The sequence below is a fragment of the Dermacentor albipictus genome, chromosome 9 (genome assembly GCF_038994185.2).
Source record: "Dermacentor albipictus isolate Rhodes 1998 colony chromosome 9, USDA_Dalb.pri_finalv2, whole genome shotgun sequence".
NCBI lineage: Eukaryota > Metazoa > Arthropoda > Arachnida > Ixodida > Ixodidae > Dermacentor > Dermacentor albipictus.
The window spans coordinates 21,929,076-21,952,945 of record NC_091829.1 but is presented as its reverse complement, the minus strand read 5'-3'; the positions used below and the strand labels follow the sequence as shown (position 1 = coordinate 21,952,945).

The 23,870-nt window shown below is 42.9% G+C and overlaps 1 protein-coding gene across 1 annotated transcript in view; it reads right to left on the bottom strand.

Annotated features, from left to right (window-relative positions):
* LOC135901980 (uncharacterized) overlaps positions 1 to 23,870 on the bottom strand; it is a 79,106-nt gene that overhangs the window by 6,351 nt on the left and 48,885 nt on the right. Inside the window, exons 16-27 of the mRNA XM_065431867.2 lie at positions 23,335 to 23,445; positions 20,144 to 20,221; positions 19,584 to 19,661; positions 19,005 to 19,082; positions 18,441 to 18,518; positions 17,895 to 17,954; positions 10,967 to 11,094; positions 9,044 to 9,683; positions 5,261 to 5,391; positions 3,431 to 4,070; positions 1,415 to 1,474; positions 233 to 301 (exon numbers count right to left, since the gene is read on the bottom strand). Of these exons, the coding sequence (XP_065287939.2) occupies positions 233 to 301; positions 1,415 to 1,474; positions 3,431 to 4,070; positions 5,261 to 5,391; positions 9,044 to 9,683; positions 10,967 to 11,094; positions 17,895 to 17,954; positions 18,441 to 18,518; positions 19,005 to 19,082; positions 19,584 to 19,661; positions 20,144 to 20,221; positions 23,335 to 23,445 (2,151 nt within the window). The remainder of the gene's footprint in view (positions 1 to 232; positions 302 to 1,414; positions 1,475 to 3,430; positions 4,071 to 5,260; positions 5,392 to 9,043; positions 9,684 to 10,966; positions 11,095 to 17,894; positions 17,955 to 18,440; positions 18,519 to 19,004; positions 19,083 to 19,583; positions 19,662 to 20,143; positions 20,222 to 23,334; positions 23,446 to 23,870) is intronic.

The following is a 23,870-nucleotide window of genomic DNA, read 5'->3' as shown; positions in this document are numbered from 1 at the left end:
GCCATACAGACACAAATAGCCTAAACATCAGTTACAATTAAATTTCCCAACTCAATTACAGCTAAGAGCAGTTCTTACCGGATTTTTCAAATTTACAAGTTATGCTGTGTGAGAATGACTAAAATAAATCTAACCTGAAACAAGACATTGTAACTGCCCTTTAATTTAGATCAGTGTGTGAAAAACAAAAACAAAAAAAAAATTTTGCGATTCAACATTACGCTTCACTTACAGGAAGCAGCGAAGGTGGAGGGCTATGTGGTAGCACAATCTCATCCTTGATGTCAACACTTGTCACAACCTGAAAAGGTTTTTGAGCTGAGCTGCGAACAAAACTATTTGCTTTCATCCATACACATTCACCCACGAACTCAGAAAAGAAACCCTGATTAAAAGGGAGATTTAGTTATGGGGCTCCTATTTAAATACATGTGAAAGGAGAAATCGTTTTTCTCAGCTACCACCTCATAAAATTTGAGGTTAAAATAACAAACATTAAAACAAGCTGAAATATAATGAATTTCAATTTATGCCATCAATATTTGAACAATTGTTGAAAATGGTAAAGTTTTGAACAGGACTATCAAGTTTACAACTCTGTAAGCCAACAATGAAAAACAACATCACAATTCTGTAAACTGCACCTATTAGTATAAACAGACAAAATTGATAATATTACACACCCCTGTGAAATAAAGTAATAATTTGTGAATTTGTGAGATACTAATGTGACACCCTAGTAAACCCTGTAAGAAATCCACATAAGCTGATAAATTCATATGCGAAATTTGTCCACTTTAGATGCTCTTATAGATACTTTTACAGATGCTGCTTACAGAACTGTGATATGTTTTTTGGTGCAGAACTATGAATTTGTAAACTTCTTGCCTCTACATTTTAAAAAGTTAACAATTTGCAGTAATCTTTGTAAAAGAAAATATCAGGCCCAAAATAAAAAATTCACTTGCTAAAGTTGCTAGAACACAACTTCATCTCTAAAATGCAACACATTTCATTCAGATCGCTCAAGGGGTTATCTCAGGAACGCGTTTCTGCATTTTGCATGTATCTGAATAGGCAGCATTGGAGTTGGCATTGAACTAAAGCTTCCTCTTAATAAGACTTAGACTGTTAGAAGCCATCTTGTTTTATGCTGTTATTTCTCACCATACAGCTGTGCAGCGAGGACCAACACATTTTCCTTGAATGACATGCACACACAAAAAAAAAAGACTGCAGAAACCCACATGGTGTTTTTGTATCATATTTCCTTGTATCATATTTTTCAAACTTTCAAGTTTTACTGCGTGAGCACGACTCGAATAATGATAACCTAAAACAGGAGGCTGCAATTGCCCTATGTACATTGGCATGGAATGTGGAGAATCCCAATGAAAATTTGCACTTCACTTACAGGAGGTGGCGTGCTCGGAGGGCTACTTGGCTCCACCTTGATGTCAATGCTTGACACGACCTGAAAAGTTTTTCTTTTAATTCCTGAGCTGAGCTGGGAATGAACAATCGACTTTCACCTGCAAACATTCAATCAATAAAGAGCACAGGTTGGGAGACCACGTGAATATTCACTCACCAGTATTTTTGTGGGCTATCTACTCGCTCATATTCATGGGCACTCACGCCTGTTGGCACTGACTCACGTTCCTTCTCATGCTCACCGACACTCGTGTCAGCTCACACTCGTGTCAGCTCCCGCTCACAGGCACTCACCCACAGACAAACACACAATCACTCGTTCGCCAACAGTCCCACTTGCTCATACCTTATTAGTAGTGCGGAGGCAAATTCACTCTCACACGTTACCATGAAGACGATAAATGCATACTCGTACTTAAGCCTGTCAGACCACACCCACAGCCCTGGCCCGAAATATCAGAAGTGCACGAATGTCACTCCCAATAAGTGTCACAACGCAATTTTTGTTACTGCTAGTTTTTTAATGCCAGCTTTATCAAAATGCAGCAGTGTCATGCGGTGAAGCACATTCAGAGTGAAACAGTGCCACTGTCATGGAACACACTATGTGTCCCTTAATTATCCGTGCATGCACATGCTGTATCTCGGCACACTGAGTACTGCGACATTTAATAATCGTACTGGAAGCCATTGATACCTGTTTATGGTGTTGATGTGGTGATTTGTGGCCTTCCTCGCTGTTACGTTTTCCTGGCCATTATGTTTTTTTGTTTTTGTTTTTTTCTGCAGTTACTGGAAAAAAATATCACTGGCAGATGCTAATTTTTACTTTCCTTACTATTCCTAATGCAGATTTTCTAAATTCCTTCAATTCTATATTGCTCGATGAATCTTCTTAAAATATAGCTGCCCATTTATTTGGTCTCGCTTCTCAATTATGCACTAGACCTTTATTTGCAATTGCACCTTTTCAAGCTCGTTTTCCTTAAAGGAGTGTAGACACCAAATTTAAAGGCTAAATTGATGACAGCATAAGGCTTGCATGCTTACAATGAACACATTCACGAAGTATGACTGACAGCAGACAGCTAAAAAGTAATTTATTTATATCTTAAAGTCTATAAATGAAATGTGGCTCCCTTCTCAAGACTTGAAAAGATAGCGATCATGAAAATGTCATTGTTAAGGGCAAAATAGTGTGACGTCAAAGACACTGATGACATTTGTTTGCCGAAACATGACCGGGAGACGTAAGCACATGTCTCCCACCTAGCTCCGGCGTTTACGAACATGGACACGTGTAAAATTGAGCAGATGACGTGCAAGTTCGTATTCAGCGCTTTGACAGTTCACGTGATCTCTGTGATGTCAGGTACTTGCGATTTATGTCACTCAAGAGTTATTCACCCCAACTGGCAGGAATTTTGAAACCAGAATTGTGTGATGGAAACCATCGCTTTATATTAAATTACTGGGGACACAGTCATACCTATGCTGGACACTATTACGATCCCCTAGAAGCTGCGTATTACCAAAGAGTAAAATATAATCACTGGAGAATGTGGTGTCCATGCTCCTTTAAGCCATTAACAGAGTGTACTACCTACCCATATGCACCATTTTTTGAAAGCTGAATGTCATTGTCATCAACACTGGTTCAGGTGTGCACTGAGAGAAGAGCATTGAACTGCAACAGAGAAGTGAAGTAGGTGAAGTGAAGTGAAGTGATGACATTTGAGTAAACATCAAAGAAAACTTTGCTTATCATTGATTCACAAATATGTGTGGGATCCACAGATATTTTACCACCAATCATCTGACAGCCTGAAGTTCGGGAGATGGGAACCCACGTTCTGCTGCCATAATACCCAATTTTTCAAACTTCCAGGTTATGGTTGTGCGAACAAGACTTGAATTTTGCCAATCTGAAACACTAGGCCACAATTCCCCTTTCATTTAGCTAATATCATGCAATTCTGTATTGCACTTCACTTACAGGAGGCCGCATGTTCGGAGGGCTTCTTGGTGTCGTAATTTCCGCCCCACTGTCAGCACTCACCACAGCAGTCTCAACTCCACCGTGTATCAGGCACATGTGTGATTTGAGGTTATTCTTCAAGGCAAAGCGTTTCTGGCACACAGGACAGATGTGTGGTCTTTCACCTGTGTGCACCATTGCATGCCTGGCCAGAGCACTGTTGTCCATGAAAGCAGCTGGGCACAGGTGGCATGTGTACGGCTTTGTTCTGTTGTGCCACCTGAGGTGCCATTGCAAAGTCTTCATCTGCTTGAAGGACTTGCCGCACTCAGAGCAGTGACACAAATCCACTCCATTCACGTGTAAGCGCACGTGCGTCTCGAGTGACCACTTCTTGCGGAATTTGGACGGGCACTGTGGGCATGCATGCTGCATCTCACTCGTGTGAACGTGCTGGTGCCTGATGACACTGGCCCTCAAGGCAAACTTCCGGCCACAGACAGGGCAGGCGTGCTTCTTCTCGCCCGTGTGCAGGACCAGGTGATATTTCAGAGACTCCCTCCTAGTAAAGCGCTGCCCGCACTCACTACACTCGTGGCTCGTGCCGACACTCCTGCGGGGCTTCTTCACTGGGGTTCCTACAGTGCCAGCAGATACTCTGCACATTAAAGAATGAGAAAAGAGGCACAAACTTACTTAGGCTGTTGTTGCCCAGTACAGGTACAGACTTAAGAGAGACACTACAAAGAAAAGGATGAAGCTATGCAGAGCTATAGAGAGAGCCAACTGCACAGGTTATCTCTGTTAACCTCTCTGTCTTTCACCTCTTGTTTTATCTCTCTCTCTCATATCAGACATGGAGAAAGCAAAGTAGAGCTAGATCAGAAATACACTAGATTAGTGAGTTACTGATCCAAAATGGCAGCTAAAAAGCCACTGTGCATCACAACCTGACTAAGCGAGGCAATGTGCTGAGAATGTACGGCAAGATGTTGGAAGTGTGTTGCACTAGTCACCAAAAGAGAACGAGATAAAAATAACGAATCCCTATGAATGGCATTATTCTCATAATTGCACAAAAGTACTTGCCAAGATGAGAAGAATACAGCAGAAAGGAAGGCTCGGGCAAGAGAGCAAAAGAGGACCAAGGGAACTCTACTGGTCACATTGGAAGGGTCTAAAACAGGTTGTGGAGCCATAAGCACATTACTTGATCTCTAAAGCAGCACAAGTTCTTGATAGGCTTACTGGTTATATGAAGATGTAATTATTCACAGCCGAATCAGTGTCTTCATCACCAACACTAACAGTCATCGTCATTCCAACACCATTTAGTACCACTTTAGTATCACTTTTTCCACACATGGTTAGCCATGTTTTGATGTGCCAGTCCCCAGAGCAGTAAGTCGTAAACCACTCATTAGTCACACATTTTTTTCAAGGAGTTCTTCAGTGGTATTATTTACAGCTGACTGGCATTCTTTGAATATTAGTCACAACGGTAATAAGTGTTTTACGAATGTATGTGTTGTTGTTCTTCATCTCCTTGAGCATGAGCAATGCTGCAGTTGTCGAGTGGGCGTGCCACAACCATGGTGTGCACAGTGCTGAGCAACAGAGCCATGGGCACCCACATACCCTCTACAGCCTTATGAGCATATTATGCATGTGTTTGCATTCTACCTCCTCCTGAATGCAATCACACAGCCGGGAATCGAATCTGCGACCTTGTACTCATCAGCAGATTACCATAGCTACTCAGCCACCAAGTCGGGTAAAGTTTTTCTTACTCCAAGCACACATGAACATTCCCTTCGCTCACGTTTGTGTAGACTTGACAGTGCTCACCCTGGGTCGCTATTCATGATGGCTGCATCTTTTGAAGTTTCAGTGCTGCTTGTCTGTAGGTTTATGACGATGATTCTTGGTGGCAGGGAATCTGAGTCAGGTGGTTGTTTTCCTTCCATGTCTAGGGGGTGCTACAAAACATCATACACATCTTTTTTTTCTTTTGCAAAACAGGGTGACCAAAATATGTGACATAGCATGGCCTTTACTTCTCATGGTCTAAAGCCTCTCGTATTACTTTCAACATGTAATTTTGCATAACAATAATATTCTGTCCCATGTGCATTTATTTTACCTAATGAAATCCACATGGTACTTTCCAGCCATGAGCCACATGAACATGAATGCACCAATTGATATTCCTAAGGGAAAGCAGTAGGCACAGGGTGTAGAAGAAAGGAAATCTATATATAGTGACAGCTATAACTGTTCTGTAGGAACAGAACACCACTTGAGGTGGAAATTTCGTATTGTGACAGAAATATAAAACATGGTGCTATAGATTCCTAGAGGTACCTAACTAGATCCAATGAGCACCAGCTCCACTGCTTTCAGGGATAAAACTACAGTGTCCACCATCATAAATGCCCATATCCTGGCAAAGTCCTAAACACACAAGCATGCTCTTGGCTCAATGAGAGGATTCATCATCATCAGCCTGGTTACGCCCACTGCAGGGCAAAGGCCTCTCCCATACTCCTCCAACAACCCCGGTCAAGTACTAATTGTGGCCATGTCGTCCCTGCAAACTTCTTAATCTCATCCGCCCACCTAGCTTTCTGCCGCCCCCTGCTACGCTTCCCTTCCCTTGGAATCCAGACCGTAACCCTTAATGACCATCGGTTATCTTCCCTCCTCACTACATGTACTGCCCATGCCCATTTCTTTTTCTTGATTTCAACTAAGGTGTCATTAACTCGCGTTTGTTCCCTCACCCAATCTGCTCTTTTCTTATCCCTTAACGTTACACCCATCATTCTTCTTTCCATAGCTCGTTGCGTCATCCTCAATTTAAGTAGAACCCTTTTCGTAAGCCTTCAGGTGTCTGCCCCGTATGTGAGCACTGAGAGGATTATACATTCACAAACAACACCTGGACTCAAAAGGATGCTGTAATAAGAGGCTCCATATCTTTTTTACCACTTTTGGTCTCTCTGCCATTAGACTATAAACTCATCATGCACTTAAAGGAACACTAAAGAGAAACACCAAGTTGAGTTTGAATGAACCATGAATCTTGAGGAATGCAGACAGTTTTTGTTGGGTGCGAAAACACAATTTACTAGCAGAGACATTCGCAAATAACAACCGCAGTTCTCTTTTTCAATTTCTCTCGCTTTGGCGATGCTGTTGTAGCCATGTCATCATGGATTTCACTGCCCTCAGCAAATCAGAGGGTGCCATAATATGTCACCGGTGTGGGTAACTGTCCTGTACCCACTCTGCCTCCCCGTTACTATAGGGAAAAGAAAAAAGTGCTCGCCATGATGGATGTTGCTGCGCAGAACCCTGTAATGAGGACCTCACCAGGGAAGCGGGGCTACATTTCAGCAACCTGAGTCCAACAGAATGCGAAATGATCCTCCGAGCTCGTGCGGAAAAGTGCTGCTTCGTACGACGGCGGGCCGCAGGTTGAGGCATCGCAACCACCATCAGACAAAGAGGTTCCAATGTTGGCGAGTGACTGCAGCAGCGGCACCAGCATTAACTGGTGTGTACTCGAGTTTTTACATATTAACCACATTGTTTGCGTTTAAAAAAAAAACAAAAAAAAAACTGTCACTTCGAGGGACTTGGAATGAACGCGACAAAGCAAGAGTATGCTGCACGGGCTTAACTTCCTTTTCTCATACATTTTGCAATGTCTACTGCTGCTTGGCATCACTTGCGCAACACTCTGGCGATGCAGGCGAAATTTTAAAATTCTAAAAAGTGTATGACGTCGCATAGTGGCTGCAAATATGCCTGTTATGCATGCACAGTTTCATGCAGATCACATTGAGCTGGAATCAAGATCAAGTTTCTTGATCATCATTGTGATGTGAGCTGCAGATGGGAGGAAATTTCCATTGAGGAATTCAATCTTGATCAGGCTCGACCGAGCGCAATTGAAAGTGCCCCATGTGAATGGAACATTACTCACCACTTTCAATTAACAATGCTTTACGCAAAAGCCACTTTCAGCAGCTTTGTGGAGGATAATGTTGGCTATACAATATTACTTTACTTAGAAATGTTTGCATACAGGAATGATTGAGTGCAGCTTGAGCTGAGATATTTGAGCGTCTCTTTGGTGCTGTTTCAGGCATAATGCTCATCAACTTCAGTGAGACAGAATACCTCTGCTGTTGCAAGTTGGGCGATCCTGCGACTGGTGTGCAGCTCACAGGATGCACCACAGAACAACCAGAGTTCAACCTCTTCTGTCTGAACATCGTGGTGCTCTACACTGCATATTTTGAGCTCGAAGGAGCTAGAAAGCGAATAGCTTTCTTTGGCTCTTTCGGCTGTTTTTGTAACAGGTTGAAGGTACGATAGAGCTTGGACTTGGGCAAGAGAAAGCGAGGAACTGTGTCACGGAAAGCGTGCATGCTCTCAGGCAAATGAGTTAGGAAAAGGAACAGGCAGGGAGTAAAGAATTGTTGCGCTTCAGCTCTCGCACAACCGAGTGGCGGGGAGGCGTGGGAAGAAGGAAGGGCACACTGTTGCCTCGCTTCGTTAGCTCGTTCGTCACGGGCAGGCGAGGGAAAGGATGCATGCTCTCAGACAAGCGAGTTGCGAGGAGGGGCCGCAAGGAGGATGAGGGGAGGCTACAGCTCACGTGTTCATCGCCTGTCGTAGCCGATCGTAGATGCTGTGGAAGATGAGAATCCCTGTTGGATTCTTGGACACAAGCAAGCGCTTTGTCGAGTGCTGATGGCATTGACGCCAACACACCAAGGAGAGCAAGAAGTGAACATGCCCACTTTCCACAGCTGCCGCAGAGTAACTCCAGGAAGGCGAAGGAAGGCACCGAGGAAAAGGACGCATGCTCTCGGGCAACCGAGTTGCAGGGATGGGCAGCAAAGAGGTTCGACATAATTTTGCTTCATTATGTCAAAATTTCGCTATTTTGTAATTCAGCCTTTTATGCGAAGTACAGCCGCCCCCTCCCCCACCCCTACCTGTCCCCAGTCAAGTGTGTGCCAACCTCCTGCCCCTCCCTACAAAAAACTGGCTACACCGCTGGCTGTCACACACACGAATGCTTACCAAAATATTTCACAAAAGTACACACATCATGGCTGATGATGCGCGTCACATGTTTGCGCCCCCAAGAGATATATTTTCTGCAAATTGTAGTTACTGGTGCACTGAGAGGCTACACCCTGGTTCCTCGGTGACCTTGTATGAACAAACACTGCGTAAATTTCACCAAGTACAGGCTTAAACATCTCCAAATCATTCTACAGCATGCAACAGTAGTACTTTCAGGCAGCACCGCATCGGATCCTACAAGTCAGAGAGAAGGAGAGGCTTGCCGTGCCTTTATCTTCTTGCCCGATGAAAAGGTCTATAGCTGATCACTAATTTGCTATTGCAATCGATGCTTCGTCTTTGAGGCAAAACTGTGACTTTTTTCCTTCTAAGAATCAATGAATTACTGTAAAATCAGCAAAATTAACAGAACAATTTATCAATCCAAACTAATTTGGTGTTTCTCTTTGGTGTTCTGTCAATTTAAATTCTAGTGTGAAGATTACAAAAGTATAACTTCACAATCCCACACTGCATTTCACTTACCGGTGGCAGCGTAGACAAAGGGCTGCTTGGCGACGTGATCTCAGCCCTGGTGTTCCCATTCGCTGCAGCCGTCTCTACTCCGTCATGAAGCCATCGCATGTGCATTGTGAGGCAATTCCGTGAGGCAAAGCATTTCTGGCACAAAGGGCAGCTGTATGATCTTTCGCGCGTATGCTTGAGCATATGGCTATCCAGACGCAACTTCAATGCGAAGGCGGCCGGACACAGGCGGCACTTGTATGGCTTCTCCATTTTGTGCCACTTCAGGTGCTGCTGTAGATTACCCTTGTGCCTGAAGGCCTTCCCGCACTCGTCGCAGGGGAACAGGTCAACTCCACTAGCATGTAACTGCTTGTGCCTGTCCAGAGATGCCTTGTGGCAGAATTTGGATGGGCACACTTGGCACGCATACGGCATCTCACCGGTGTGGACGCGTTGGTGTTTGAAGAGAGCGGGCCTTTGGGCAAACTTTAGGTTGCAGACGGTGCAGGTGTACTTCATCTCATCGGTGTGCAAGACCAGGTGATTTTTAGCAGTCTTCCTGTTCACAAAACGCCGCCCACACACACTACACTCATAGCACCGGCTGACACTCCCGTTAGGCTTCTTCAGTGGACCTCGTATAGTGCCATCGACGATACTGCACATTGTATGTAAAAAGAATACAAAAAATTAAAGACGAGAAGTGTGAACATGCCTCAGCAGTTGTTGCATCATGCCGGTATAGACACTGTGTAGAAAAAGCCACAAAGCTATAGCAGACTAACTACAGCAGCAACGTAACAGAGTGGAATTTCGCTTTGAGCTGTACTGGTAGTGCCATTGCAACTGCGACCAGACATGGAGAAAGCCAAAGCCAAGCTAGACCGCAAGTTACCTACTTCAGTCGTTTACTTGTCAACAATGACCGCTCAAAAGTAACATCTCAGCATAACTGAGCATGGCAATGTGCAGGGGACATATAGCAAGATATTTGAAATATGTTGCATGAATTGCAAAAAAAAAGAAAAAAAAAAGCAGGGAATACAGTTATTATTGCACAGAGGTGCTAATACAAAAATAATGCAGTAATCAATCAATCAGTTATGTGCCTCTAATTATTCACAGACTGATACAAGTTCTTATCACTGCTAATGACTTCCTTACTGTTACACTAAAACAAAGAGTAAGCAACTGAAGAAACTTGGCCTCAGGCCAAGCCTTTCTGCATTCTTTATCTGAAACTCTCATGACTAAAAATGCTGGTTAATTCAAGCAAAAAAAAGACATCTTTATTTTTAACTGCTGTTTCCATTTTTTTTTTTTTGAAGCCAAATAGCTAAGGCAAGAAAAACGCACACTTTCGATAATTGTAACTTCTTGCTCCTTAAAGCAGTGGAACACAGTGAAAGAATGGCTGATAACAAACCACTGATACTTACAAGTACCACGGTCGCTCGATCCAAAAGCACAAGGTTTGCATCGAGCGGCCGTGCAAGTACTATTTAGAATGCACTTATGTTCAATATCCAGGCAGCTATGTATTTTGATGGCTGCCAGTACAATATAGTGCTACGCACACAGTTCGACGAGAAAGCAACCTGGTCAAATGTATAATACAAGTTTGCACATTTGTTTTTTTTAATTAAATCTGCATGTAAAAACTGGCAATGCAATTTTGAACTGCATTTTATTACAGTTCAAATGATTCAAACAAAACTGCGCAGTCTCTATAAGCTTGAATAAACCCGCAGAGGCTGTATGTTTCGAAACATTTACAGCAGATGGCTGAACTGGTAAACAATGGCTTAGCATTAAGCTAATATGAATCGAATCTGCAATCTCATGCTCAGAAACAGAACACCATTGTAATTTGCCTTACTGGAAGGATACATGGGCATTCCCTACGACCCGGCCCGTTTTGATGGACTCGGGTGGTCTCACCTTGGGTCACTACCCATGGTGGCTGCATCTCCTGAAGCGTCAGTGCTGCCTGCCAATGTCGTTACGCAGACTTTTGGCAGTAAGGCTGCTGGCTCAGATGGTTCTTTCCCATCCATGTTTAGAAGGTCCTACAAAAAAGCATGAAGTTTATTTTTTTATTTCTCCGGACAGAGCTAGGCTCGGCCTCTCTGTCCCGACGTGGGAGCGGCCCGCTGCGCGCTAGGGCGCGCCCTAAAGGACCCTAATAAAGTTTTTCATCCATCCATCCATCCGGATAACTGTGTCCATAGGCAAAATGTGCGGGCTTTAGCTCCCACAGTGCTAAACCTAATATAAAGCCAATGTGTAGTTTCGTGTAACGATGTGCTTGTTTCCTTATCGCAGTTCTTCCTTCAAATATGTACGTATGACATCTTCCTGCCAAGAGATATATGAATGTGAAAGCACCTACATGTATGGTTATGTGTTAATGCTAGCTTCAGGTCAAGGCAGCAGACATGTTGTGACACTGTGTGATGACAACGAAAAGCGAAACTACCTCTTCGAAAGCACTCCAAACACGCGGCGAGCTCGGCAAGCCTCCAACCTACAGACAAATCTGGGTTCAAGCTTTAGTGTCCCCGTTGCCCCTCTTATGGCTTGGAGGCACGGTCAAAGTAGACGAATTAATGATACATTGTTTACATTAATACTGCGCACATTCCGTCTTTCTTTCACCACATTACACAACTGCATTGCGGTGAAGCCACTCTGAAACTCGAAGGGCGTTTACAAAATTCCTATCATAACTATAATAAATTTGGAGCAGGCGTACACAATAGCCTTCAAAAAGAGCGCACGTCTTCCAAGTTCTAGTGGAATACATAAATTAATTTCTATGTAGTACCGAGGAAAAGCTCTAGGACATCAAAACAGATATAAATGTCAGCGTCCGTCGGGATAGTTGGCTTAAGCAGAAACAGTGACCCGTCTTCTGTACGTACGTAAAGGAACACAATGCCAACGAGGTTCATGCCAAGCTGGTGACAGTGTAGTGACAATTCCTCGGGTTCTGATACCGTCGTGAAAAGGGCCGGCGCAGGCGATTTCAATGCAGTCCAATAACACTGAACGAAGAACGGACAGGCCGACCATCACTGGATGGTCAACCACTAATTGACGCGCAAGTGGGGGGGAACTCTAGCGCTTGCTGACAGACGGATAACTGTTGAACAAACAGTTCAGCGACCTAACGCGAATGCGGGCTCAGCTTAAACTTCCACCCTAGTCTCGTCGTTTGAATTGTTCTAATCAAAGAAACTTGCCAACCTCTTGAGCTGCTACCGTGCGCACAGGCTGCCGGCCGACTGCGTTCCCCACGCGGCCTTTCTTGTGCGCACGGGAGGCAGCTCGTAAAACTCTGTGCAACTTTTCTAGAGCAGACGGTTATCGCAAACCGGCTGCTTACACGACGATGCGTCGGGTTGTACAAGCGGCAACAACACTCCCACGACTACACACTCCAGTCAACGTTCACAAGTCAGCAGCCAAAGCCGAACAGAGTGCGGTCTGCAGAAATTTGCTTTCTTCCTATTTCCAAAACAGAAAATAAACAACCACTTACTGCAGACTTCACTTCGGGCTGCGGTGTTTCGGATCAGGTATTAGGGTGCCGCCATTTTTCGGCCACGAAAGTAACTTGCTTTGGCTATATTTTGACTAGGCCAAGTCACATAAAATTATTGACTGTAAAATTAAACATGGCTAACGTGACGCCACACTATAGTGGTATACTTCAATAAAGTTATTGTATGAAATTCTACGGTCGCAAGCATAAAGTTTGCTACAAAAGAAACTCTATGGAGGCAAGGCGTCTATCGTTTTATGGAGCTAGAGTGCAGTAGATTAGGATAGTGGATCCAAGAAGGGCTCCGCGCTGAGGCACTTTTTATTAAAACTTCAGATGGCGCCACCGTCGCCTTCTTAACGCCACGGTCGCGCTTTAACGCAGCGTTTCAGTTCCGTTCGAGCATAACCGCAATCAGATGGACCGCGTTTGTTGCTTTCTTTTTAAATCCGATGTGCGTGTTTTCACTGTGTCGTGAGGGAACGAAATTTAGAGCTCATATTTATTTATTTATTTTATTTATTTACAATACTGCTACTCTCATTTGAGAGCGTGGCAGTTGGGCGATACAGTAGGCATGTATATGAATACGCATTAAGGCAGAACAATAATTGAAAAAAAGGAAGAAAAAAGATATTGCGAGACATGGGGGGTTCATGTACAGGAATGGTCCGGATGAGGTACAGGAATAAATTAACTGTTACTTAAGGTGTTAAACAAAAACTGGAAAACCGTCGTTTGCTGCCTTTCTCAAGGCGATATATTGAATGCTAATAAAATTTATCTGATGCCCTAATAACGGCAGTAATTTGACATTTAAGAATGTAGGCCACATTATACGTTACGTGCAGCACATTTTTTTTTCTTTAAGTTGTGTGTATTGAAAATATTTAAGGAATAGCCGTTTCTTCCCTATTTTTATGCGTCATACGCCTGGGGCGTAGTTGGTTTTCCATGTCCCTTAGGTGAATAAAGCAAAAGCAAATTGTTTATACTTGCTTGAATTGGGAAGCATGTTATCGGCTCTGTCTTCGAACTCGCGCAGGTTTCCATTGTCACATGCCTCCAATGTCAATGACGGTTCAACTGAGAGCGGGAGCGTTCTCTTCGATGACCGGCCTTCATCTGTTGCACATGAGGCCGTTCTCTTTCGCGTGGGCTGTTCGTAGAGATACTCCGGAAGATACGGCAAAAGATTGTCGGTACCGCATCAGACCGAAGTGCAGGCTTTTCACACTGTGTAGATACTTGCTGACCTTCAATGATATTCACATAATGCCTCAGTACGTAATTTGCATCCAAGTGCAGCTCACAAATGGAGTCGATGGCTTCTAAAGGGTCGATCGGTGCGGTGAAGATTGAGCTTCCACACCCGGCGCCTATGTTCATCTTTAGGGACTTCGAAGAGCGAGAGCTTGGTCTACCCTTTCAATCTGCTGTACACAGTTTTGCAACCAACTACACAACGGTAATTCTTTCACCGAGGTGTGCTCATCCTTCGAACACCCTGCCAAGTCGCCAAGTTGCAAGCTATAGACATATGCGAGGGCCGTCTGCGCGCGTATACGTAGTGCAGACGGCATCGTTTGACGGAAGCGAGGTAACCTAAAGTAATGAAAGCAATAGTTTTATTGTATTCTCTTTTTTTTCGTACATACTAGGTACACAACATGAAGAGAAAAAAAAACGCAAGCACGGCGGTGTGTCGAGCAGACGACAGCTCGGCCGCCGCCGGTAAGCGCGGTTTGGATTGGCCGGAAATTCACAAGGCGACGGCAGCGCCGCCGCAAATTTTCAACGTTTTTTTTTCTTTACTGCACTCTTGCCGCGGCCGCAGCCACGGCTGCACTAGAGTACACTAGACTATGGTTAAGTGGACCGAACGGCGCTCTCTCGCTGAGATGCCGCGTGTGGAAAAGTTTTGCGAGGGCGCTGTGATCGAACTAAATAGCGGTGGAGACGCGCTTCGTGGCATATTCAACGTAATTTCGCTGCGGGCCCCGAGACTGGTTGCGCGCGTACGCTCTTATAACAGTGCTTTATTTCACTGCAAATTTTGATGAACACATTTTTACCACGTATATATATTTATTTCAGGCATATGTTATACAACACGACGTCTTCAATCTTGCTAGCGTTGTCTAGTACGTCGTCTGCTAGCGACACGCGTTCGGTGCGCGGACGGTGGCGGACGTCGTTTTTCATGCAAAAAAGTCTGTGCAGTAAAAATTTTTTTTACGGTTTTACTAGTATTGGCTCGCCCACGACTCTTATCGGCCGGTAGCAATTGTAGTTTAAGCCAGGTGAACTGCTGTTTTTAACATTGTTTTTTAAACATAACACGTAATTCTTGCCACAGAGGCCGCCTAGCTGCAACATGAAGCTACGCAAGAAAACGTTATTGATATCGTGTCATTTGACGCGCGCTTCTTGCTGGTGGAGTATTGGTCAGGCACAATGATCAAGGAAAACAATATTATGGTAAATAAACTAGGTTCATTAACTGCGCGGCGCGAAGAGATGCAAATGAGCAACGCACATTTAAGCAAATCTAAGGGTACATAGACAGATATCTCCACGACATATATGCAAGAGAAAAATTATAAAATATTCTAAATGCACTGATTGAAAAAGTGAGAACTCCCGTCCGGAATATACGTGTTTTAAAAGCTGCACCAGCCCCAGGTGAAGCAAAAGACTTTCAGAGAAAAGGAATCAAGGCAATTATTGGACATTAATATGTACAGCAGTGTCAGGGACAAGATATTGCCTATGTACTCAGACTCAATCGGGAAGATCGGAAAGTCTTTACCAAAGTAATCTCCGTGGCTTGTCTGGCAATCTCCTTCAATGTGCCAGCAGGCAAAATGAAGTAGAATCATATAGTCTAACTGAATGGTATTTGCTATTCAGATCGTATTCGACTTCAGAATTCACTATTAAAATTTATTGAATAGCCGTTTGCGTTCGAATGTAAGGAATAACAGCACTTTTGAAGCCTCGAAGGTGAGGGGCTGATGCAAGTGAGGACTTTTATTCCAAATGATTGCGTTGCTCGAGAGTCGTGGCTGTTGCACCGAGGTGCACCAGTTCCTAAGAGAATCAACGCAGGGCTGCTAACCGGTTCTGGTGAACAAGTTCCTAGCTGTCATTCAATATAAACACCCCATTTTGGGACAGCCTGTAAATCGACAAACTTTATTCAGGCAAGGAAAACATTTTTTTTGACAGTCTGACCATGTCTGCAAGACTGTAACCTATTAAAACTGGGAGCCCAACGGAGTACCACACTTTTCTTCTACAATGAACACGGCATACCTACAAATATGTTTACGTGTATGTGAGTCATGCCTTTCCTTTAAATGCTTCAGTGTTGTTCTTATGATAGTGCATCGGATAACTGAAAGCAGCCGTTTATATTGCAGAAGCTGCTTAGTTTAGCGGATGTACAGTAGGGAATGGCATTACATTGAAGGTACAAAATATGACATAAGCATAACACATCTTTCTCAGAAATCAGACTCGAAAATAGTTTCTTTCGCTTACCCCCCTAGGAAAAAGCCGAAGGACGCAGCTACCTTCTTTTCTTTCTTTGTTCTTTTTTAGTTGAATACGTTCTAGCGTTTTACGTCTGGCAATATGCTTATGAGGCACCCTGCTCAGTTCTCAATATCAATGTATTTGCAGGCTGGAAAGAGTTCTAAGAAACAACCTGCAGTGTAGCACATTTTAAAGCACTGGGACCACTTTTGCAAGCTCTTTACAAGCAAGCTATGCTCACCTTTCCTTGAAACAGACTCGTTTCATTTCTTGCACACATCGGGCACAGAAATTAATTGTGAATACGTTTACCAGATCCTCTGCCTTTCACTATGGCACACAGCAGTAAATCCTAATGTCATCTCTGACATTAGGCTATCCGTAATCAACTCAAACTTATTGACAAACTAATGAGAAAATTTACTGTATCCGTTTTTTTTTCGTTCTTTCTTGCTTTTTTGCCTTTTTTTGTTTTTGTTCTTGTAAATAAACTACTGGTATATGTTTCACATGCAATTTTTTATGTTACTGTGAGATAAGCTAAACCTTGTTATTATTTGTAATGAATTCTGTATTTTGCTCTGTTAACGTTCATTTCCTGTTGCTTGTTTAATACCTTATTATATGCTACTGTTGCTTTGCGATGTCAATTATCATAACTATTTTTGTACAGGAGGTCCCGATACAGTCTTTGACTATGGGACCTCCTCCTGCATACTAAATACATGTAATTTGACCCAAATTCTAACAATAAATTCTGATTCTGATTCTGATTCTGATTCTGAAAAGAGCTAGGTTATCCCATGAGTCTTTTAAAACAATTTACTCAAGTTCTAAAGGAGGCTAGGAAAGGGATATTTATGCCATCTAGCATTGCAGCTGCCACCTATGTTCATTGTTTACATTTCTTGCACTGCTCCTCCTCCTCCTCTAATTTCACTATTCAAAGGCAAAACATGCACAAATTTCATCCTTTCTATATTTGTGAATTTATTCATTTACCACCAATACGAGAGCTTTGTGCCTGCCAAAACGGTAGCACGAGCGTTGGAACATAACAGAGAAGTAGACGACAGTGAACAGGTTGTAACTAGCGCCACTCTGCCAGTACATTCTGCCCCTAGTGGCAGAACAGTTCAACTGGACCAAGCGTGCCGGGCAAGGGACATCTGTAAAGGTCTGGAGTTCAGTAGGTTGCGATCCACACGAACGCGGCGACAGTGCTACCACCTATAGTTTGATCTAGCGGCGAATAAGCAAACTATGGCATCCCCTGTGTGGATAAGAAGCTGTGGGGCCTGCCACTCCCAACTTCCAGCGATCGCCAAAGAGGGTGAAAAATCAGCCACAGTGCGTTCCAGCCAAGAAGGTTATATATAACATATAGCATACAGCGCCAAAGTGGAGCTACTGTAACTTGTTATATTAATAAGTATTCTTTCTGCTAGGGGTGCTCAATGCAGATAATATTTGATCTATAAATGTACATACGTATCATAACTGACATAGTTGACATGTCATCTTTTACAAAAGTAGGCCACTGTAGTGTAAACCACAGAATTATTGGAACATTCTCTGAGCAGCTTATTTAGCAGCATTCCACGGTGGCCTGAAGATCATGTTACTTTATACCAGAGTTTTCAAACATGCAAATTACACAGTGTGAGCACGATTGAAATAATGATAACCGGAAACAGCAGGTCACTATCAGTCTTTAATTTAGCTTAGAGTACGCAGAACAGAAACACGACATTGCACAATTCCAAACTGCACTTCACTTACAGGAGGTGGTGCAGTCATAGGGCAACTTGATTTTGCTTTGTTGTGAACACCTGTCATGATCTGAAAAAGTTGTTCATTTTTATTTTTACATCTGCGTTGATTAACAATAAACTATTTACTTTGAATCACAAGCTCAGGTGCACCCAAAGAAAGAGCACTTTCTTGAACTTCGGTTATGCATACCGGTGCGAACCATTTAAGTCTTAACAGTTGGAAGCTGTCCAGTATTATGCTGTTGATCTTTTTCCACTATGCAACTGTGGCAGAACACACACATTTTCTTGGAAGCACACAGATAATAAATAACCTACTCAAGTTACAGCATCATTGGAACAGTCCTTGAGCAGCTTATTTAGCAGCATTCTGCAATGGCCTGAAGCTCACGTTACTTTATACCAGAGTTTTTAAACATGCACATTATGCAGTGTGAGCATGGCTTAAATAACGATAACCACAAAAAGAAGGTAACTACTGCCCTTTCATTTAGCTCAGATTATGAAAAATCGAAACTAAACACTGCACAACTCCAAACTGCACTTCACTTACATGAGGAACAGATTCTACAGGAGGCGGTGTAGTCGAAGGGCTACTTGGTTCTGCTTTGATGTCAACACTTGTCATGATCTGAAAAAGTTATTCATTATTATTTTTACATCTGAGCCAACAATGAACCATTTACTTCGAATCACGAGCTCAGATGTGCCCAAAAGAAGAGCACCATACTTTTTCTAACTTCGGTTATGCATAACGGTGCGAACCGATCAAGAGTAAACTGTTAGAAGCGGCCCCGCTTTATGCTGCTATCTTTTCCCCCAGTACAGCAGTGCCAGAACCAATACATTTTCTTGAAAGCACACAGATAAAAAAATAACGACTCAAGGTACAGCATCGTTGGAACAGTCACTGAGCAGTTTATTTAGCTGCATTCTGCAATGGTCAGAGACTCACGTTACTTTACACCAGAGTTTTCAAACATGCAAATTATGCAGTGTGAGCATGATTTAAATAATGATAATGAGAAAAAGGGGGTCACCACTGTTCGTTAATTTAGCTCAAATTACAAAGAATCCAAACACAATATTGCACAATTCCAAACTGCACTTTACTTACATGAGTAAGAGATTCTACAGGAGGCGGTGTAGTCGAGGGGCTAATAGGTTCTGTTTTGATGGCAACATTTGTCATGATCTGGAAAAGTTATTCATTCTTATTTTTACATCCGAGCTGAGTTAACAACAAACCATTTATATTGAATCATGAGCTCAGATGTACCCAAAAAAAAGTCACCACACTTTCTCAACTTTGGTTACGCATACCGGTGCGAACCATTTAGGTCTTAACAGTTGGAAGCTGTCCAGTATTATGCTGTTGATCTTTTTCCACTATGCAACTGTGGCAGAACAAACACATTGTCTTGGAAGCACACAGATTTAAAAAAATAAGAATAACCCACTCAAGTTACAGCATCATTGGAACAGTCATTGAGCAGCTTATTTAGCAGCATTCTGCAAATGGCCTGACGCTCATGTTACTTTAAACCAGAGTTTTCAAACATGCACACTATTCAGTGCGAGCATGACTTAAATCATGATAACAAGAAAAAAGAAGTCATTACTACCATTTAATTTAGCTCAGATTATGAAGAACCGAAACGCAACATTGCGCATTTCCAAACTGCACTTTACTTACATGAGTAACAGATTCTACAGGAGGTGGTGTAGCCAAAGGGCTATTCGGTTCTGTTTTGATGTCAACACTTGTCATGATCTGGAAAAGTTGTTAATGTTTATTTATATATCTGAGCTGAGTTAACAATGAACCCTTTACTTTGAATCATGAGCTCAGATGCACCCAGAAGAAGAGCACCATACTTCCTCCAACTTGTTATGCATACCGGTGTGAACCAGCCAACAGTAAACTGTTAGAAACGGCCCCGTTTTACGCTGCCATCTTTACCCCCAGTGAAGCTGTGCCAGAACTAACACATTTTCTTGGAGTCACACAGATAAAAAAACCTACTCAATTTACACCATGATTGGAACAGTCCTTGAGAAGCTTATTTAGCAGCATTCGGCAATGGCCTGAGGCTCATCTTACTTAATACCAGACATTTCAACATTCAATTAAGCAGTGTGAGCATGACTTAAATAACAATAACCAGAAAACGGTCACTACTGCTCTTTAATTTAGCTCAGATTATGAAGAATCGAAACGCAACATTGCACATTTCCAAACTGCACTTCACTTACAAGAGGCACAGATTCTAGAAGAGGCTGCGTAGTCGTAGGGCTAAACGGTTCAGCTTTGATGTCAACAGTTGTCGTGATCTGAAAAAGTTTTTTTTTTATTTTTATATTTATTCTGTGTTAGCAACGAACCATTTACTTTGAACCACGAGCATATAAACACCAATAAAAGAGCGCCATACTTTGTCCAATATCATGCGTACCGGTGCAAGCCATTTAGCACTTAATTGTTGGAAGCTGTCCAATTTATGCTTTCACTTTTTTGCACTATGGAGCTGCACCAAAAAGAAAGCATTTTCTTGGAAGCACACAAACAAACAAACAAAAAACACCACTCCGAACCACATCATCACTGGCACATTACTGGATCAGTTTATTTAGCAGCATTCTGCAATAGCTTGAAGCTCGTTTTACATTTAAATGGTCTTTTCAAACATTCAAGTTATGCAGTGTGTGCATGACTTAAATATTGATAACCTGAAACAGGAGGCCACTATTGCCCTTATAGCTTAGCATGTGGAGAATGAAATCATATAAAATTGCATAATGCCACAGTGCACTTGATATGTAGGAGACAGTGTTTTTGTTGAGCTTGAACGTCTTCTCTACCTTGCTGTCAACAGTCTTTGCAATAATAACACACATATGGCTTGATATTTCTAATTGCCAACACCTCAAGAATTTCACATGCAAGTTTAGTCCCTATGCAGTCAGCCAGTACTTTAATTCTAAAATTTAAATATCAAGCACACCTTTAACTGTAAATCACTAGACTTGAATCACTCCCATTTCAAGCATTTAAAGTGTTGTCACATCTTATCAGTAAGATATTGCATCGTTAGTTATTCAATACACCGTAGATATGGCACATGAGACATACTGATCCTTAAGACTAGTTGCATAGCATTTCTTTACTGACATCCAAGATTATTGCTAAGCTTGGGCTACTTACATGGCACACAGAACACTAGCTTAACACCCTACCTCTTCATGACTTTCTTTAGATTGCTCGACAACAAAGGAACATAAGGCACTATCTCAAGTTCAAAACACGCTTGTTGTTCAACAACAGCAAAAAAAAAAAAGGGGGGGGGGGTTTACATGCCAAAACCACTTTCTGATTATGAGGCATGCCGTAGTGGGGGACTCGGGAAATTTTGACCACCTGGGGTTCTTTAACATGCACCTAAATCTAAGTACACGGGTGTTTTCGCATTTCACCCCCATCGAAATGGGGTAACCGCGACCTCGGGCTCAGCAGCCCAACACCATAGCCACTGAGCAACCACGGTGGGTAACAACAGCAACGCTGGTGTGCTCTTTGCACAGTCTATTTAATAGGCAGGCATTCTGCAATGGCATGAATGAAGCACAGGCCACATGAAGCACAGGCCATGGGGGAACGCACATGCTGTTACATGAAAATACCTTCATTACATCCTGTATGTTTTATAACATGGCTGCCGACCGATTATTCGGTCATGTTTGATTATTTGGACAACTCCGCAGCAACCATATGGCTCTATAAACGTGATCTATAAGGACGACTGAAATTTTTGACGTTTCACAGATTGTCGTGTGATAATTCAAACACCGCCTACATGGCCCCAGGCTAATTTGGCTCTTGAGTCGAGCAGAAATAGAGATAATTTTGTTTTGTTAAATCACTGGCATGGTTGCTGGCCAGGTCCTCAGTGCTTCCTCGAAACCGAAACAATTGAAACCTAGTCTATCTAGAAATCGTCGACATTGCCTAAACTGCAGGACATGCCAAGCCACTAAGTTGTAAAAGTTGCACTGCTGATTTGCACAATTTGTCATCCAAGTTCCGTTCCCCACTTATCATCCATCACTCAAGGTCGGGAAATCCTGTAGATAATGCTGGTGGAGTGTCACTCTGACGACTTACAGCGTGTGAAAAGTATGAAAAGAAATAGCATAAAGGGCAAGCGTATGTGCATGTAGCAAAGCATTGACAAACTTAGGCCATATTGTCGAACAATCACTTTCGAGGACTTTCAAGACATTTTGCGTGACCAGCACCGTATGCAACAACAGGCGGCACCGTTTCTGCACTGTGATAACATAGCATGCTTGGCCTTTTGTCAAGAATGCCATCACTCGTATGTGCCGATGTGTCTTGCGCTAGTTACACGCAAGTAATTGTATCCTCAAAAGTGATGATCCAAGAATACGGCACTTTTTTTTTCTGCTGCTTGTGTAATAAAGTCAATTACTTACTGCATTTATTTGATAAAAAATTGTTATGCGATCATGATTATAAGGCGAGGGCGCCCCTGGTTGGGGGACACAATAAAGAAAATCAAGGCTGCACATTTACAATATAAGGCGATGCAGATTCGTCAATGGAGTATTCAGACTTGGTGGGAATTGCCTGAAACAGTGAATTACTAATCAAGCTAAGATGCAAACTAGTGACCATGAAACAGCGGGAAAGGGAGCTTCATTGTGTTGAAGGAGTAAGAGAGCCGGGTTCCCCAAGAGATAACGCAAAGTTTGCGTTGCCGCAAAGTAACACTTCAAGGCAAAGTTCACATATAGCCTGCACTCCACCTTTACTATTAAATTTTTCGAATACTCAGTGAGGATTGTGTGTGCAGAAATAGGGTACAGCCTCACCTGCAAAGTTAGTTTGTACAAACTGTGCTGCTGTTTAAAATCTAGATAGCCAGAAATGTGGCACTGTTATCACCATAATAATACGGCAACTGAACTTATCAGGCTCTCATACAAGATGGGGAGTGACTTCAGGGCTAAGAATCCCGGGAAAGAAAACTCACCTTATTCAAATGAATACAGTATTTTCTGTTGAATCCAGTATTTCAGGCTTATTTGAACTTCCTGACAGTCCCTGTCAAGCCAGAATTATGATTTGGCAACTGTACATTCATTACAGACCAATAATAGTGAGACAATTTAGATTCACTTTGTTACATTTGATAACTTGTTCTGCCAGTGTTTGCAACCTTGAGGTTCAATAGTACTATGTTACAGACTTTGAAACCAGGTTTTGAATGGCGAGCCAGGACGTCAATTTATGAAGAGATATGAATGCCATGAGACCTGCAGAAACCGACAAGCTGGGAAGTTAGATTAATTTGTGAGGAGTCGTCGTTGCCACGGGAACAGATCAAAAGGTCCGTGGCCATGCACTTGGCTTTGCTGTTACCAACCCTTTCGTTCTCCTCCTCTTCTTTTTTGATCTTGGCAGCACCATTGCCGTAGTGCTCATCCTCATAGCACTGCAGAACGCATTCTGGCTCAAAAACGTGGCCCATGTTTGCCTGAAACGAGACATCAGCCTGTGGTCGCCACCATTAGGTGGAAAGTACTGCATCTGCAAGTTTTTTCACATGGCAAAAAACCAAGAGTGTAGCACTGTGGCTGTACCCCCTGCCCTAGCAAATCACTTGCAGCAAAACTTTCACCTTCGTTTGAGAACGTTATAAAGTGTGGGCATGCATACACTGTAACTGTCTCGCTCTAGGCAGACGCCTTGGCCAGTATAATGTAGAGATGCCATGATCCTTCACGGCATTTTTTTTTAGTTTGCGTGACAACGTATGAATGTACGACACTTGCCAAATTAAGGTCACACATGCCATCCAACAACAGCATCACATGTGCACTCGTTGAGCAGCTTATTTAACAGACATACCACAGTGAGAGAAAGCGCAGGCCAGGCGGAACCCAATTGCCATTAGATTTC